This window comes from Drosophila sechellia, chromosome 3R (assembly GCF_004382195.2).
Source record: "Drosophila sechellia strain sech25 chromosome 3R, ASM438219v1, whole genome shotgun sequence".
Classification (NCBI taxonomy): domain Eukaryota; kingdom Metazoa; phylum Arthropoda; class Insecta; order Diptera; family Drosophilidae; genus Drosophila; species Drosophila sechellia.
Window position 1 is genome coordinate 28708235 of NC_045952.1, and position 15648 is coordinate 28723882.

Genomic DNA, 15648 nt, shown 5'->3' on the forward strand with positions numbered 1-15648 from the left:
TCCGCAATTTTCCCTCACCATTTCTCATTTTAGCGCCAAAAATCTGTTCAGTTTTCCGCCGAATGAAAAGCGAGCGGTTGGCGGCGGTGGTGGAAAGTGAAAACCAGCCAACCACCACCCACCAACCCCGAAAAACGGTAAGAAGAAGTGCGGAAAACCGGAGTGGAGGAAAACTCCAACTTCGCTGCCAATGCCAAGCAGCGACGTCGGCAGCGATGTTCGACGCGCGATGTTCGAACGCGGCAAGCAAGCACAGACCAAAAACAGTTTGAATTTCGCTTTCGATCTGGTTGGTTGTGTTTCTTGGCTTCTCTCTGCGTGCGCCGTTCGTGGTGGGAAAAACGGAAAACAGGAGAACTTGCAAACCGAGCAAATCGAAGAGGAACACTCCAGTTTACAATTGTCCTGCGACTAAAAACCAATCGGAAATTTACACTATCCTCTAATCCTTTTTGTTTGCCGGCAAAAACCAGAAGCGCAAAAAATAAACGCAGAAAGCGAAGCAAAATGTGAAAAATTGCCGAACATGGCGCCGCGTGTGTGACAGAGAGCGAACGATCGTGTGAGAGGGAGATAGGGACGAAGCGAAGATAAACAATAAAAACAATTTTTGATACTTAACGTTCTACAACAACAATAAACTAAGCTCAGGTACAACAACAAAACAGAAAATTACGCAAAACACAACAGACTGCATTGACGGGAATTTTTCTAAGTATTTTTGATACACACAGCAAGGAGGTGTACGATTTTTAAGCAATAAGTGAAAGCAATTACCCATCAAGTTTAAAATAATACCAATCTCGGTAGAAACTCACTCGGAAAATCCATCTGAAAACAATTGAAAAGGCAACCGAAAAGTTGAAATCTAACCAGACTAAATCGCAAAATAACAAGCATTTACTATACACAAAAAATTAAATTCCGAATAAAATCAGACTTTTGTCTGCGAAATTTCTAAAAATTTACAAAAACACGAAAATTCACGAAAACTCACTGGATCGTCAAACCATCAGTTGAAATATATTCTGGAATCGGTTCAAAAATAAATAAATATATGCCAGCAGCATTTATATAGACCGCAAATCGCACCATAAAATCGCGAAAAAATCAACAAGCAATATTTTGAAATTTATAATCGTAAATTTAGAATCGCAAAATGCTGATTCGAAATAGAGATTGAGGATTCTCGAGGACAGCCAACCAAGTCTTTTCCCGCAACGAGTGCATATTAATAGGAAAAAACACAAATTTATGGCTCCGCGTCGCAACAGCAACATCAGCAGCAGCGGCAACAGCACCCAGCAGCAGCACCAGCAACAGTTGCAGCAGCAGCACCAGACGCAGCAACTGCTGCAGTTCTACGCGGAGAACGCGAATTCTTCAGGCGTCCTGATGGCGCCCATGCAGGGAACCGGTGGCGTTGGTGGGGGCGTGGTCCACTGCTGCCTGCCCAGCGGAGACTGCCGCAAACTGGACACCCTGATACCCCTCAACGAGCTCTCCCTGGCGGACTGCATCCGCGTGTTGTGCAACAACGAGAACTGCAGTGCAGGCCAGTACATGCACCGCGAGTGCTTCGAGTGGTGGGAGGCGAGCGTGCTGCAGGCGCTGAAGGCCAACGGTCGTGCTCGATCCTGGTCGGAGCGGCAGCGTCTGCAGCACCTGTGGACCAAGAAGGGCTACGAGCTGGTCCAGAAGGCCTGCAGCTGCAAGTGCGGCAGGGGACAACTGCGCAAGGACCTCGACTGGGTGCCGCCGAGCAGCCAGGGCGTCATATACCTCAACGGGTCTGGCAACCGCGCCAATCTGGCCAATGGCAGCCTCAGCGAGGACGACGACAAGAAGAAGGCCAAGAAGAAGAGGAACCGCAACAACAACAACGGCGGTGGTGCTGGTAATGGCACCGCCAAAGCCCCCTTGAGCAACAACAACGGCAACAGCTACGCCGGACTGACGCCCAATCCGAATGTGGGCGTCATAGGGTCGGGTTTGCCCCACAACAACGGCAACACCACCAGCAATGGCAGCAGTGGCAACAACGGCTCCTCCGGCCTGCTGCAGCCCAGTGTGCTGTCCACTTTCAGCAACATCCTCAATCAGAACAATGTCCTCGGCCTGGACCTGCGCGCCAGGGCTGGCAGCCTGTCCTCCAGTGGAGCTGGCAGTGGATCCACCTCGCCCTCGGACTCCCGGTCCAGTGGCGAGATATCCGTGTCGCCGGTGCAGCAATTGCTGCCACAGCAGCAGCAGCAGCAGCAGTCGCTGCTGATCCAGCCTCTGGGTCCAGCTTTCGGCAGCAACCTTCTGCAAAATGGACTGGGCTTGTCCAAGAACCTGCTGATTGCTCCCCAGCAGCAGCAGCAGAATAACCTGCCTGCTTTGGCCAATATCAGCAACTTCAAGCCACTGGCCAGCTACGAGCAGCAGCAACTTGTGCAGCAGCAGAAGAACAAGGAGGTGGAACTCTATTCCGAGCGAGTGCGGTAAGTCCAAGATATCCCTTGCTCTTCATGATAACCATAATCTACATATAAGGAGCTGTAGTCTTATTGATTTGTGTGGCGAAATTCCCCAGCATGTGGTTGGCGCACATAAGCGTTTCAATATTTATTCACAAAACTTTTATCAATTACACTGAGCGACAAAGGGGTCATAATATTTAGAATATATTTATTGCACTCTTTGTAGGTATTCTTCAGCTTTTCCTTTGATAAAACTTCCAGTGGCTCTAGGTGTTATCAACAAACATGTCAAACAGATACCAGATTGATACTCTGGTTCCTTTATCGTGTTGCACAGTGTTATCAACAATTGAGCCGTTTGTTTGCCCGTTTTTCGTTCGTTTGCCGGTTCCATAGATTATATAACCTTGACGGCTGAACAGCTGCGAAATACATACAATATTTGCAGAAATATTAAATAAAATGCGCTTGTTTATTCGAGAAATTTGCGAGTATTTTCCCCTTAAGGAAGTCTGCATCAACTCAGGGAATGAATAAAATATTATAATCTTTTGTTGCTTTGGGTCAAGGCTTTCTTTTCTTCTTTTATTCTGCTGTAGTTCTTCACTCTTCATTGGCATTCTTTTTACGCATAAATCATAGGCAATGAAAAATTATTGAAATTTATATGCTGCCATATAGCAACGGACATTTATCGTATGGTATGTTTCCCAGATGTGTTCAAGCTCTTATTTATTTTGTGCCCAATTTTAATATTTCCGTTTCCAAGAGCAGCGAATAATATTATTTATTTCATCGCGATTTAAAAAAAAATGCGAATAGGAGAACAACACGAAAAGGAATTAGATCGTTTTTTGTTTTTTTTTTGTGTTGTTGTTTTCAACGCGATCTTCAGGTTTTCAGAATCCCAACCCCTCACCCTCTAGCCATCTCTTTCACGCGGCAGCTTGCCCTCTCTTTCCAAGCTGAGAACTTTGTTTTGCCTTCTATGGCATAATTCCATTCATTCTTCTGGATTTCGCTCTCTATCTTTCGCTCTGTTTTTGCACACTTTTCAAGGCCACGAAATTTGCGCCATTTTTTGCGTGTTTCTTTTTTAACCTGAAATGCGGAATTGCTCTTTTAGCGATAAACAGTAATATCTGCTTTCTATAAAAGCTTTTGAATAAAAGCTATATTTAGTTCTGCCGATCCTCTTCTATTTAAACTATATTAGGGTATACAAGTTTCGGTGCTCTCTCGCTTTTGATCATAGTTGAGCTCTCTGTGTATTTTTCATGCAATTTCTTGTCTCTTGCATTCTTTTTGGTTCCTGCTTATCAGCATTTTGTGATGATTTGCGTTTAATTCAAAAATAAACGTCCATAAAATTGTTTATCGCCTCTCGTTTTTTGTATTTCCATTTTTCATTTCTTGTGTTGTTTGCATTTACTGGCGTTTATTTTTAGCGACACACGCGGCCCATTTTTATTTTATTTAATTTTTGTTGTTGCTGCCATGATAAACAAACTTAGCTGATTCAAAAAGGTGAGCAAAAATAAAAAGAGGAAAGCCAAAAGTTCTTGCCTTTCCCTTTAAATTTGCCGTCTCTGTTTAATGAATGAATGTGTTCGGCTCGTTCCCTCTCTCTCTCTTACGCTCTTTTAACTTGTTTTGTCTGCCGGCATATTTGTGTTTTCCTCTTTTTTTTGTATTTGGCGTCCAATGTCAAGGTTAAGACACATTTTATGTATTCATTTTCGGTGGGTGGATGAGGCGGAAGTGTGTTTGTTTTTGTGCCTCTTCCAGTTTCCCGTCTTTTTTGCAGAAAGCTCTTCCTGCTTGCTGCCTCTCTCTCTCTCTTATTCATTTGCTGTCTGCAAATAATTTCCCATTCGTAGGCCCAAAACTCTCACGTGGGCGTAGCATCCTCCCCCTGATTACTTGGATTTTCACCCCATCTCCGAAAAATGCCGCAATACTTTGCCGAATGTTCGAAAACGCGCACAACTGCAAGTAAATTGCGAAAGGCACGCCGGGAATAGAATAACTACAACAATTTGCAACTGCAGACCATAAAAACAAAGTAGCAACAAAGTCGGCGTCTTGAATTTGCATACCAACCGCAACGGGTGTCCAAAGGGTGTGACTAGCTGGCAATTTGAGATGTAACGGAGTAAATTATGGATATGCCGTTGAGATACATTTAGTTGCTATATTTAGATACATATGGTACCATTTCATCAAGCTTATGCATCAGAGCCTAGGGTATTCCGACAGTCGTTACCTTTAACTCTCTCCATATTTGTTTTGAAAGCCTCAGACAATATGCGCCAATCCCCCTGTTATAGCAAGTGCGGTGATATGGTGTGAAAAACAAAACTATAGCGAAAATTAAAAACTTTCGCACGACTTTTGTTGTTTTGACTAAGACTGCGGGAGTGAGACAGCTGGATACCGGAAGATTTAAAGAAGGAGCGAGAAGGAGGTAGCGATATAGCCATATCGGTGCATAGTTTATCTGTGGGCCTGGGGGTTCTGTATTCCGTAGTATTTATTTTTAAATTCTGTTTTTGTTTTTCTCGCTGGTTTCCCTACTCACCCCCCCTGGTTTCAACACCCCCCGCGGCTGTGTGCTAATTGAGCACGTTCCAAAAACTGTCGTCTAGACTTAAAGCATAAAGTTCTGCACTGTACAATTTTTATTAACGCGGAACCCCATTACACATCCATATCGATGACGTTTGTTTTTCTGTTGTTTTCTGCTGATTGGGGACCTCGCGTATTGGAATAGGTTCTGTCCGATTTCTGAATATTTCTATATATGTACGTACATACACTGTGTGAGGTTAGGTTTCACTTTTGCAAATTAAAGCGCATAACGATGTGTGGGCAGAAAGAGAAATGTAGGAGAAATGGCGAAGGGTATGGGGTGTAGGAAAAAGCCAGCTAGGGAAAAGGAGTGCTGCAGTAGAGTAGAGGGAACTACTCACCTTTTGTTGAATATCAAATCAAGTATGCATTGCTTACTCGTTTTCAACTTGGTCCTCCGCCCTCACAACCGCAAAAGCTATTAATGAAATCTTTGCCAAAACGACACGCACACTGAAACTTAAATAAACATATGCACAACAGGGTAACCTGCACAGTGGTTGCAAACAGACTGGCCACGGCATTCATAAATTCTTTAAATTTAAAATTGAGTTTATAGCTGGGCTAATGGTGGATCAAAATCAGAAGAGCAAATAATATTTGTATTTTTAATTCCATATATTCCTTAAACATACTACTAGAAGTTTCATTATGTTTACCCACTGTAACTGGTGCATTGCAGCAGTCCGCACACCCACACCTTCTACGGGCGCCCGCCTATCGAACGGCGCATGACTCTCCGGCGGAAAGTTCCCTCGACGTCATTATTGTCGTATTTTCATTGCCAACAGACAATGCCAGGGCAACTCCATCTCCGCCTCTTCCTTTCCGCCCGTTTTTCCCTGGAACCTCCTGCTGTACTTGCCACCCACATCCGTAGCCACATCCAACTGTATGGGCGCACATGTGTGTGGCTCCATCCGCAGGCTTTTTGCCAACTTTAAAGGCTTTGTTGGCTCAGCAGTTTCCGTCCCTCTCCGCTGCGTTCTGTCTCACTCTGTTATGCAGAACTTAAATCTACACGGGAAAATATCGGTGAACTCAAGTCAAAGAAGAATATTTTAAAGCAGTTCACTTCTTCGAAATATCGAAATAAAAGCTAGTTAACTGCTAAAATTAATTTTAGATTTGCCTTGAAGTTTAGTAACTTGTGATAATCACGTTCCCAGTGCCGTTATCTCAGCAACCAGAATCCTTCGCCCAGTGCACTGCTTCCCGTTCTCCACTGCTTGCTGCACTGCTTCCCCATTTTAGCCAGCATGATGTCGTCTGTTGGTTCATAAGCCAAGCTTTGGGCGTGTGTGAGTGTTTATCTGTCTGCCTCCCGTCTCTCAACGTGTGTGTGTGTGCTTTTAGGCTTTTGTGTTGGGCCATTCAGCGAAATGAGAAAGAGAACCCCAACTCCTTCTCCCCCCCTCGCACTCGTTGCCACTGCAGGCTGAAATTGCAATCAATATTGTTGTTGTTGTCGAGCAGCTGCCAGACACAAAAATAAAACGCAACGTGCAAAAAATGGCAAAAAGAAGAGTGGAAACAGTAAAAACGAGCCTGGCGAAATGAAAGAGCAAGGATGAAAGGCGTGGCAGGGAGAGGGCGGAGGGGGCGTGGATGAACAAGTTGAAAAGCGAAAAGTAAAACAGAAAACAGAACAGGAACGGCACAAAACATGAAATGTTTGTGCAAATGAAACAAAACTGTTGTCCTGCTCCTCCTTCTCCCCTCTCACTCGCGCCTTATCTGTCGGTCTCATTCGGACCCAGCTGGAGTTCTGATTGGAACGTTCCCGCTGCAGTTGGGATCCTATCGGAGTACACTGTGAGAAAACGGGGCAATGTTTTTCATTTGAGTAGATTATTCTAATTCAAATTTGATAATACATAATGTTCTTTGGAATGGAAATGGAAATACTTGGAAAATACTTTGAATATTTTTGAATTGAAAGTAAAAAGTACTTTTCTCTCAGTGCTGTTATGCATTTCGACGACTGCCGCACTGCATGTGTATATTTGTGTGGGAATGTTTGTTTTGTTTCCTATTTGATATCCATTAAAACGATTCCACATTCGGCGTCTGTCTGCTGCCCCTGACCCTGTCCCTGAATAAACTCCCTACTTTCTCCCCTTTCTCTTCAGGTCTCCAGGTCTCCACTTACCCCTATTATTTTGCCCATTCAATCTGATTGCGAATGCATTCGGGCTTTTGTGGGCGTGGTGCCCCTTGAACTGCATGGGGATTTTGTGTTGCATTTGCAATTTGTGTCGCTTGCAGTTCTTTTTCCTCTGCCACTCCGCCGGTTTGCCTTGTTTATTTGTTTATTAGTTGCAATTTTCATTTGGCAAGCGGCTAGATGGACTAAATGGATGACATGGAAGAGGTGGTGGGGGGAGAAATCGAAAATTGACAGTCTGGCAGTTTTTGCAACATTTTAACCCTTGCCATTTTCCACATTGCCCATTCAACTTTTGACACCTACTCAATCACAGTCTCCTTGGCTTAGCCAAGGGAAAACCCTCAATCACTCTCTTATTTTTTCACCTACCCCACTTCCCCCCCATTTCCCACGCCACCAGAAGGAGTCAGACAAGAGCAACAAATGAAGCTTAAATTTTAATCGTCACTCTGACGATAATGTTGATGATTCTCCTGCCCCGCCAGCGCTTCGTCTTCTTATTTTTCACGCTTTCTTCTCCTCCTCCTTTTCGGGCTGCTCTTCCTCTTCTGCAGCTTCCTTTTCTTCATCTGTGCCCCATGCATCCTGTCAAAGGACAGCGTTTCGACGCCGTTCAAAGTCATTTGGTTTTATGATTATTAGCTTGTTTAGTTCTCTCTCCACCATTTGCAATACCCTGTAGCAGTGGTTCAGGAGGGGTATATAATTCTTGCAAAGTTCCCAACTTTTAGAATTTTGAGTTCCTTCTGGAGATGGTTAGTTACAAGTTTAGTACTTCGTAGCATATTTTATGCTGCTATAACACATCGCCTGGTCAAAATTCACAACGATTTCAGTTGATCCTTGAGAATACTAATGCTTTACAGGATATCTCAAGAGTTGTCATGCGATGTGTTAAGTTTTTTTCTAGTAGCTCTAGCTGGTATTTTTCGGTTTTTTCTTTCGTGGGTGCGTGGCTGAAGGCAAACATATTCTTTATGCTTATATAATATCTATTTAGTTGCACTCAGGCAAGTGCTTACCCCGCCCACTTAGTTTGCCCGTTTGTTGCTTGCTTGTTTGTTTGTTTGTTGTCTGTGCCCATTCTCGGTCTCTTTCTTCGGCACTACGGCTGTCTCTATCACCATCTTCATCTAGCTCCTGCGACACGACCGATTGCGCTTGTTGTGCGATAACCGTTGCCATTTGTATCTTTTCCATCTTTTGGCCATAACAATTTGACGCTTCATGACTTTGGATTGGGACAATATGCCACAGGCGAGCGAAAGAGACGGCGGTAGCGCAAAGGAAAGAGATGCTGATGTTTCGTGTTAACAACAATTGCGTTTTGTTTAATTGAATAAGTGCCTGGGCGGTGCGGCAAATGTCAATGGCGTTCAGCACACGAAAATAAATAAATGGGAAAAAAATCGAGGCTTGAGGCGTTGATTTGCGAATTTTTGCAGACCAAGAAAGGGTACAAATAAATGCGAATTAAAGATGGGGAGCCCAGTGGAGGCACAAAGGTCCCGACTTTAGCTCAGCATGACGAGGACACAAAACGCATTAAAGTCTCTTATTTTGCTGCCCATTCCCATTTTTGGGCGCATGCAACAGCGGCAACATCATTTGCCCCGTTTTGGGCAATAAAAGCAAATTATTTTTACGATCAAGCCGCCGCAAATAAATAAATGCATTTTTGTAGCTTTCCTTCTGCTGTCGCTCCCCCTTTTTTGTTTTTTGGACTTTTCTCTTTATTTTATTATTGCGGACGGCGACGACACCAAATGCATTTTTATGCGTTCGCCTCGGGGCGTGACAGATCATTAGCAGAGGTCCAAAAAATGCGCTAAAAAACGAAGGAAATGGGGAGAAAAAAACAAAGCAAAGGAAGCTCGCCAAATTTCTTAATCGCATCACGGAATGGGAAAAAGTGTGGAAAGGAATGGAGCTAATTGCAGGATAAAAGCAAAATGAGTAAAAAGAGCAAAAAGAGTAAAAAGAGAAGATCCCAATTTCTTCGTGGAACCATGAGCAGAGAGGATATAGGGTAACCCGCAAGTCTATCAATGGATTTGCACCCACAGAGTGGCAAAAACTTTCTCACGCCATTACATTTTGTGCACACTGCTGCCGAGCAACCCAATCACCGATATTTGTAATTAACCATACATATATGTATGTATGTATATAATGTGTGCAACTGTTTGGGGCAACGATCGCAGCCTTTTGATATCCGATGATCGAAGCGGATCGCAACGATACGAAACGAAAGAAATCGGAAGGGGAATGGCTCCATTTCATTGTGTGGCGGCAATTGCTGAAAGGCCCGTTGCACATGCGAAAAATGCAGCATATCTATTGCAGCATGCCACATCGATCGGCGGCAACATCATCATTATCGTTATTGGCACAAGCAAGTGAGACAAGTTTATTGAACTTGGGCAGGCGGCGCCAGCGGCAATTAAAATTAAATGTTAAATGTGGCAACAGGAGAGGATGGGGGCCAACTAACTCAGCTGCCACAGTGTGTGCAACCTTAAGCGGACAAAATGTTGTCGTTGATTCAATTAAAGCCAAAACTAATCAACAAAAATTGGGCTCGCAGCGAGAGAAAGAGAGCAAAAGAAAGAAAAAGAAACACATGTGTGGAGCGCGCTGCTCTTTGCTTTCTGCCTTAAAAAGCTAACTTTCACTTTCGAGTGCAACTCCTTTTCTCCCTTCCCTTCCTCCTCCTCTCCTCTTCTCCACCTGATGACAGCCCCCCAGCAAATGATAATAAAATTGCAACATTTATTGGGGGCTCGCTGTGGGGGATGGGGGTATTTTATCGACGATCAACTTTACTTTCGTTTAGTTTTATTAAAAATGTGAGTGCAATAAAAAACGGCATTTGCCTGAGATTTAAATCAATAAAAAAGAAAAGAAACCTATAAATAAATATTTACAGTTCTCGCCTTCGGTTTCTTTCTGGCCCTCCGTTGTCCTGGTTCCTGTTTTCCCCGCTGACCTGGAAAATCGAAGACCCTGAATACTTAATAATAATAAGAGCTCTGACTGATAAAGCTGCAGCTTCCTTTACTCATTTTGTCTTCTTCTGCTCGTAATTGTGCTGTTGATGTACGAGTTTCTTAGGCTTCGTGCTAAAATTAAGTTTAATACTCTTCAAAAAAAGGGTGTTACTGAAGTGGAGATGGTCTTGGCAGTTTTGGTTCAGTTTCAAATATGTCTGGCATTTGGAAAGCCATGTTGTAGAAATTGTTTACAATGCCATATTATGTCGAAATATATTCAATTCCAAACTTTCATATCAATTGGTTCAGAAAGTTGTCCTGTGAGGGTATTCCAATTCTTCAGATCCAAGCGGCGCATCTTGGGTCTTCTTGTTTATCTTCTTCACTTTCTTTTGTTGTGGCGGCTTCGCCTGTTGCCGTAAAATAAATAAATGCAAAAAATTGTTTACCCTTGGGCCATTCGGGCAAAGGTCCTGCAATAATTTGCAGCATTCGATTCGACTGACAGCGGCTGAAGTCGAAGTATCGACAGTGCGGGTGGGAAAGAGACGGGCTCTGTTGCTGTTGCACATGACCGTGTTGCATGACTTTGTAGTAAACCTGAAATTCAGTTGGAGTTGACTTCGTTTCGTTGTCTCGTTTTTTATTTGCACTTCTTTTTTGTTTTAACCCGCATCTTGTTTATGCACGCGATAAAATTGTAGTACAAAGAAACCAAGCTGAAATGCTTAAACGTAAATTCAGGCAATAACAAAAGCCTTGAGCCTCCGTTGTCAAGCTGAAGTCGCTCGGCTATAATCTTAAGGTAGCATCTGCTGGCCAAGCTGACATTCAAGTCTTTTTTTTAATTACATTTGTGGAGCAGGGTGAGGGTTTCTTATCAACAGTTGAACTGGCCAAGGCTTTGGCCTAGGAACCTAAGAAAAACGAGTTCTGTATTTAAGTGTATTAAGAAAATATATAATAAACATTCAAGCTAATCCCAAATACTTTCCATCAATTCGAAACTAATCCCAAATATTTTTCCTCCTTTCTTTGCAGGTAAGTGAAGAAGTTCCCTGAACGATTCACCTTCTCTCAGGTGCAGAGGCCATAAATCGCGGCAAGTGGCAAGCGCAGAACTTTACCTTTACGGCCAGGTGGGAGGGTGATTAATGGGGTTTTCCCGCGGAGCAGCTCCCTCAACTCTGAATTATTTGTCGACGCTTTAAGTTAAACGCTCCCCGTGGCGCCATAAACAAAAAACAAGCGGCTAGCATTTAAGCGCAGTTAAACGGTTCAATGACATAATGAATTAAAACACTAGAAGAAAATGTTGACTAGTTCTGCTCACAAATTTCTGATTGAAGAAACTTGGCAAGCAGGAATGCAATATTTTCTCTCTGTGCAGCAGATGCCTGCAACAAGAAGCTGGCTAACAAAAGAGGATCCTAGGAACCCAGGACTCGTCTGCTGCTTTGCTAATTAGCTGCATTCATAATTTCGGGCACATTATTTACATGCTAAGCAGGCGCAGACAAAAGGAATGGCGAGAAGAGGGATAGGGGCGGGGAATTGAAGCTCAGACAGAAGGCAACCGCAATGTGGTTGCCACGCCCACTGGCGTTAGCCCCCTCCTGGCTCATTTACAGTTATGCAGAGCATTCCCCGGCAACTTGGCAAAAAGAACAGAACTCTTACAACTGCGAAAAGAAACGAAAAGAAGGCTAAAAGGCTGAGGGCCAAGAGGTGAGGTGCCAGCGTGTTGCAAGTGAAAACTTTTTTAATTGAATACATTTTTCAAGTTTATTTTGTATATTGAACCCGAGCTGGAGCAGCTGAGCAAGCTCCTTAAGTGCGGCGAGCAGTTTACTCACCCTGGGCGACTTTTTTCTTCAAGTGTAAACGACTGCACTTGGCTTAAAGCTGCCTTAAGCTGAAGTTGGATTTTTTTGTCATCCTCGTTTTCCTAAGGTTTCCCTCACAGCGGGAGGTGTTCTTGCAACTCAGTTTTTGTTTCTTCGGCCGAGTTTTTCTTGACTTTGACTTTGGTTATGCTGTAAGCCCTATATTAAATGACTTTTAAGCAGATACGTTTTAACTATTTCATTTACGCAGTTATTTTTGTTTAATTCTTCAAGGATAACCTTAAACTGATTAGAAGTCAGCTGGTCGCACCAAGTGGTCCATTAAGCCGGATCCCCGCAATCGATAAAATATTTAAATGCCGGCAATCAATTTCCATTTCTCGCTACTCAGGGCGAATTATCCTGGCGCCATCTTGGCAGACACTTTCCGCGAGCCATATCAAGTGGCCCCAGAGGTGCCACAGCAAGGCCACCCAGCCCCTCGCCTCTGATTTATATGGCAGATAAGGAGGGGCGTGGCTGGAGCGGGCAGAAGGTCAGACACGCTAATTACCCGATCAACTGTCGTCCTTCCTCTTGGCAAGCCGAGTGCTCAACTCAACTCGAGCCGGGAAAATTCCGAGTTTTCCAGCCAGACATTTCATTCATTCAACTTTATGGCTGGCTGTCGTCTGGCTAATACGTAACTTTTATTTTTCAATTTTGCCGCAACTCTTTCTTTTTTGCCCTTGCCGCTCTGGCTGGCTGGTTTTCATGTTTTGTCAACATTTTTCCGCTTTGTTTGTTTCGTCTGGCTTTTCCTTAATTTTCCCTTGTATTATTTGTTGTCCTTTGGCTCTTTTATGATTACAGTTGTGTTGCGCGGCCATTGTGCAGTTGTGTGCAGTCCACAAATCAATTTGCCCCTAGTTAATTTCAATTATACAATAATTGTTTATTGTCGTCATTAATTTTGGGCTGTCATCCTCGCCGATTTGCATTTTGCGAATGGAAAAACGGCCGATGAAAATCCAAATCGAATGCTGCTGCCTATAAAAAAAGTCAAAGCTCAAATTCGGTTTTGTGGCCATAAAAAGCTTTGTTTTTGGCCACTTGGCTGCCAGCTGCCATTTTTCAGTTTTCAACTTTTGGTTTTTCTCATTTTTCGTTCATTACGCGGCCTGTCAAATTAAATTTGACTTGCAGTTGCCAAATTCGTAAGCGCTCAGAAAAAAACCAAATAAAAATAATACAAAAATAACACACACAAAGTGAGCAACCAAAGCGTTTTAAATAGAATTCGCAATTGGCTTTGCCATCGGAAATTCACAGACATAAAGCTGCGCTTTTGATTTAAGTTAAGTTAATCTTTAGATCTTAATCATTTACTAAGAGGGTGTTTGCTTATAGAACTACTTTAATTTATTACAAATGATGATTCAACGCTTTCCTTGTTAGCGTTCTTATATTTCAACCCATCATCCTTCACTTGTTGCATTCAATAAACTTGCTGGGAAATATTACTCATACGCCCGGGTATCCGATCCGCTCGATCGCTGAAATTGGCAATAGAAAAACGCGTTTAAAACTAGTTGTTTATTGTATAAAAAAAAATCGAGTTGTGTGCGTAGCTACATACTACCTTTCTCTCTTTTACTTTAACCAAATTCAAAGCGATTGCACATAAAAACGTGCCACGCATTCGAGTGAAGTCAATCACACGCCGTTGTTTTGCTTTATTTATTTATTGCACTGCGAGGTAAATGCACTTTACACACTTCGCCACGCCCCTTTTTTACCACCTTCTTTTTGCCCATTTTACGCAAGTTACAACAAAGAGTACACCGGCAGATTTTATGAAATATTCACATTGCATTAGGCGACAATTTATGACTTTTAATTAACCCGCCGAACAAAAAAAAAAGAAACAATTCAATTTTCCTCAAATTTGCATATTGATGAAAATGCTGATAGAACAAAGAAAATAGTAAATTGAAAAAATGCACAAAAACTGAAATTGAATTTATTTTCGGCAAAACTATCGAGCCAAAGCACCATCCATTTAGCTGTCATTTTCCAGTTAGCAAATAACCAGTGGCAAGTGTAAAAAATATTCGAAAATCCAACTAGATAAGCCCACTATGTTGGGTGGGTGGTGGTAGGGGCAACTAGGGAGCCTTGAACGTGCCTCGAATGAATAAAAAAGGCGGCAGAGTGAAATACCAAAACAAAGCAGTCGAAGTTAGTGGTCTACCTACCGGTAATGTTGGATTCTCCGTTCCTAGAATCATTTTTGAATACAGTCAAGCCCATTGAAGTGAAACCTTCAAGCCTTTAAAATATATATAACAATTAGCTGGGAAAAAACTGCGAATATTAAATACTACATTTTATTGGCATATTATTTACTACTCCTACTCTTTTATTCTCCCTTAAGCTGCGACTGCATTATTTTTACTTTTCTTGCAACCTTGGGGCTTTGTTTCAGCGGGCATTAAACTACGACTGCGACTATGGGAGAGAGGAGTAGCTACCCGTGAGCCAGTGAGTGAGGGGGACAGGACGAGAGCCTATGATATCAGTGTCAATATTACGCTCGTACGCCGTGTAATTCTATTAATTATATTTATAAATTACACGCACACAAAGCGGAGAGGCATTGGCACACAGCTGCACTGAGAATAATTAGTGATGTATTTAAATTAAAAGGAGGTACTATTTCTTAAATTAATGTATAAAACATAACAAAAATATAGTCCAATAGTTCAATTCACATAAGGTTTCCTCAGTTGTGATGATAATGAATTAACTATATTTTCATATTTAATTTAAATAATGTACTAAGGGACCACTGGTTTTTCGCAGTGTGCTCTGGCTCAGTCATTGCAACAGTCCGCTGTTGCTGTCGCTGCTCCGCGGTTTTTCAATGGATCTGTCCTTGGCAAAGTGCATTGCCGACAGAGCAGTCGGCGCCAGCAGAGCGTTGCATTGCGTTCATTCGCCTCGAGTGCAGTTGCAGTTGCAATTGCAATTTTGTTTGCAATTTCGCAGTCGGCGCTGCCGTGAGTTTGTGCCGCCTGCTTTTGCTTAATTTATTGACTTGGCAGCGGCAATTTATTTGCCAAGCGACTAAAACTTCAATTATGCACGCACTTTCTAAAAATACGGCGCTGGAAAAAGGCCGAAAATTGTTCGAGTCTCATTTTCAGTTTCGGCATCTCGGATTGCTGCAAATATTTATGAAACAAACTCCATTTCTCGGGCACAAGGGGCAGGCATTGTTGTGTTTCGAGGGCTGTGAAAAGGAAAGTACACAAGCAACCGCTAAGTGGGTCACTTGAAAAGATCAGCTGTCACATAAACGAGCATATGTATGGTATGTATGTATATGCATATGCATGTAAGATTGTTTATTATTAATTTAATTATTAGTTTAATTCTAAATGCGGTAATTATATAAAGTATTCTTAGTTTGTGACCGAACGACTGCTGCTGAGAACTCGACTGACTGCTACGCTGACTTCCACCCAACTCCACTGCTGCCTTGCGATCGTTCCTTCGAT

At 42.8% G+C, this 15648-nt stretch overlaps 1 protein-coding gene across 1 annotated transcript in view; it reads left to right on the forward strand.

Moving 5' to 3' along the window:
* Positions 1-271: 271 nt before the first annotated feature.
* The window catches only part of LOC6612854 (headcase protein), an 82762-nt gene continuing 67385 nt past the window's right edge, over positions 272-15648 (forward strand). The window contains exon 1 of the mRNA XM_002037310.2: positions 272-2486. Within this exon, the coding sequence (XP_002037346.1) occupies positions 1255-2486 (1232 nt within the window). The 5' untranslated portion in view covers positions 272-1254. The remainder of the gene's footprint in view (positions 2487-15648) is intronic.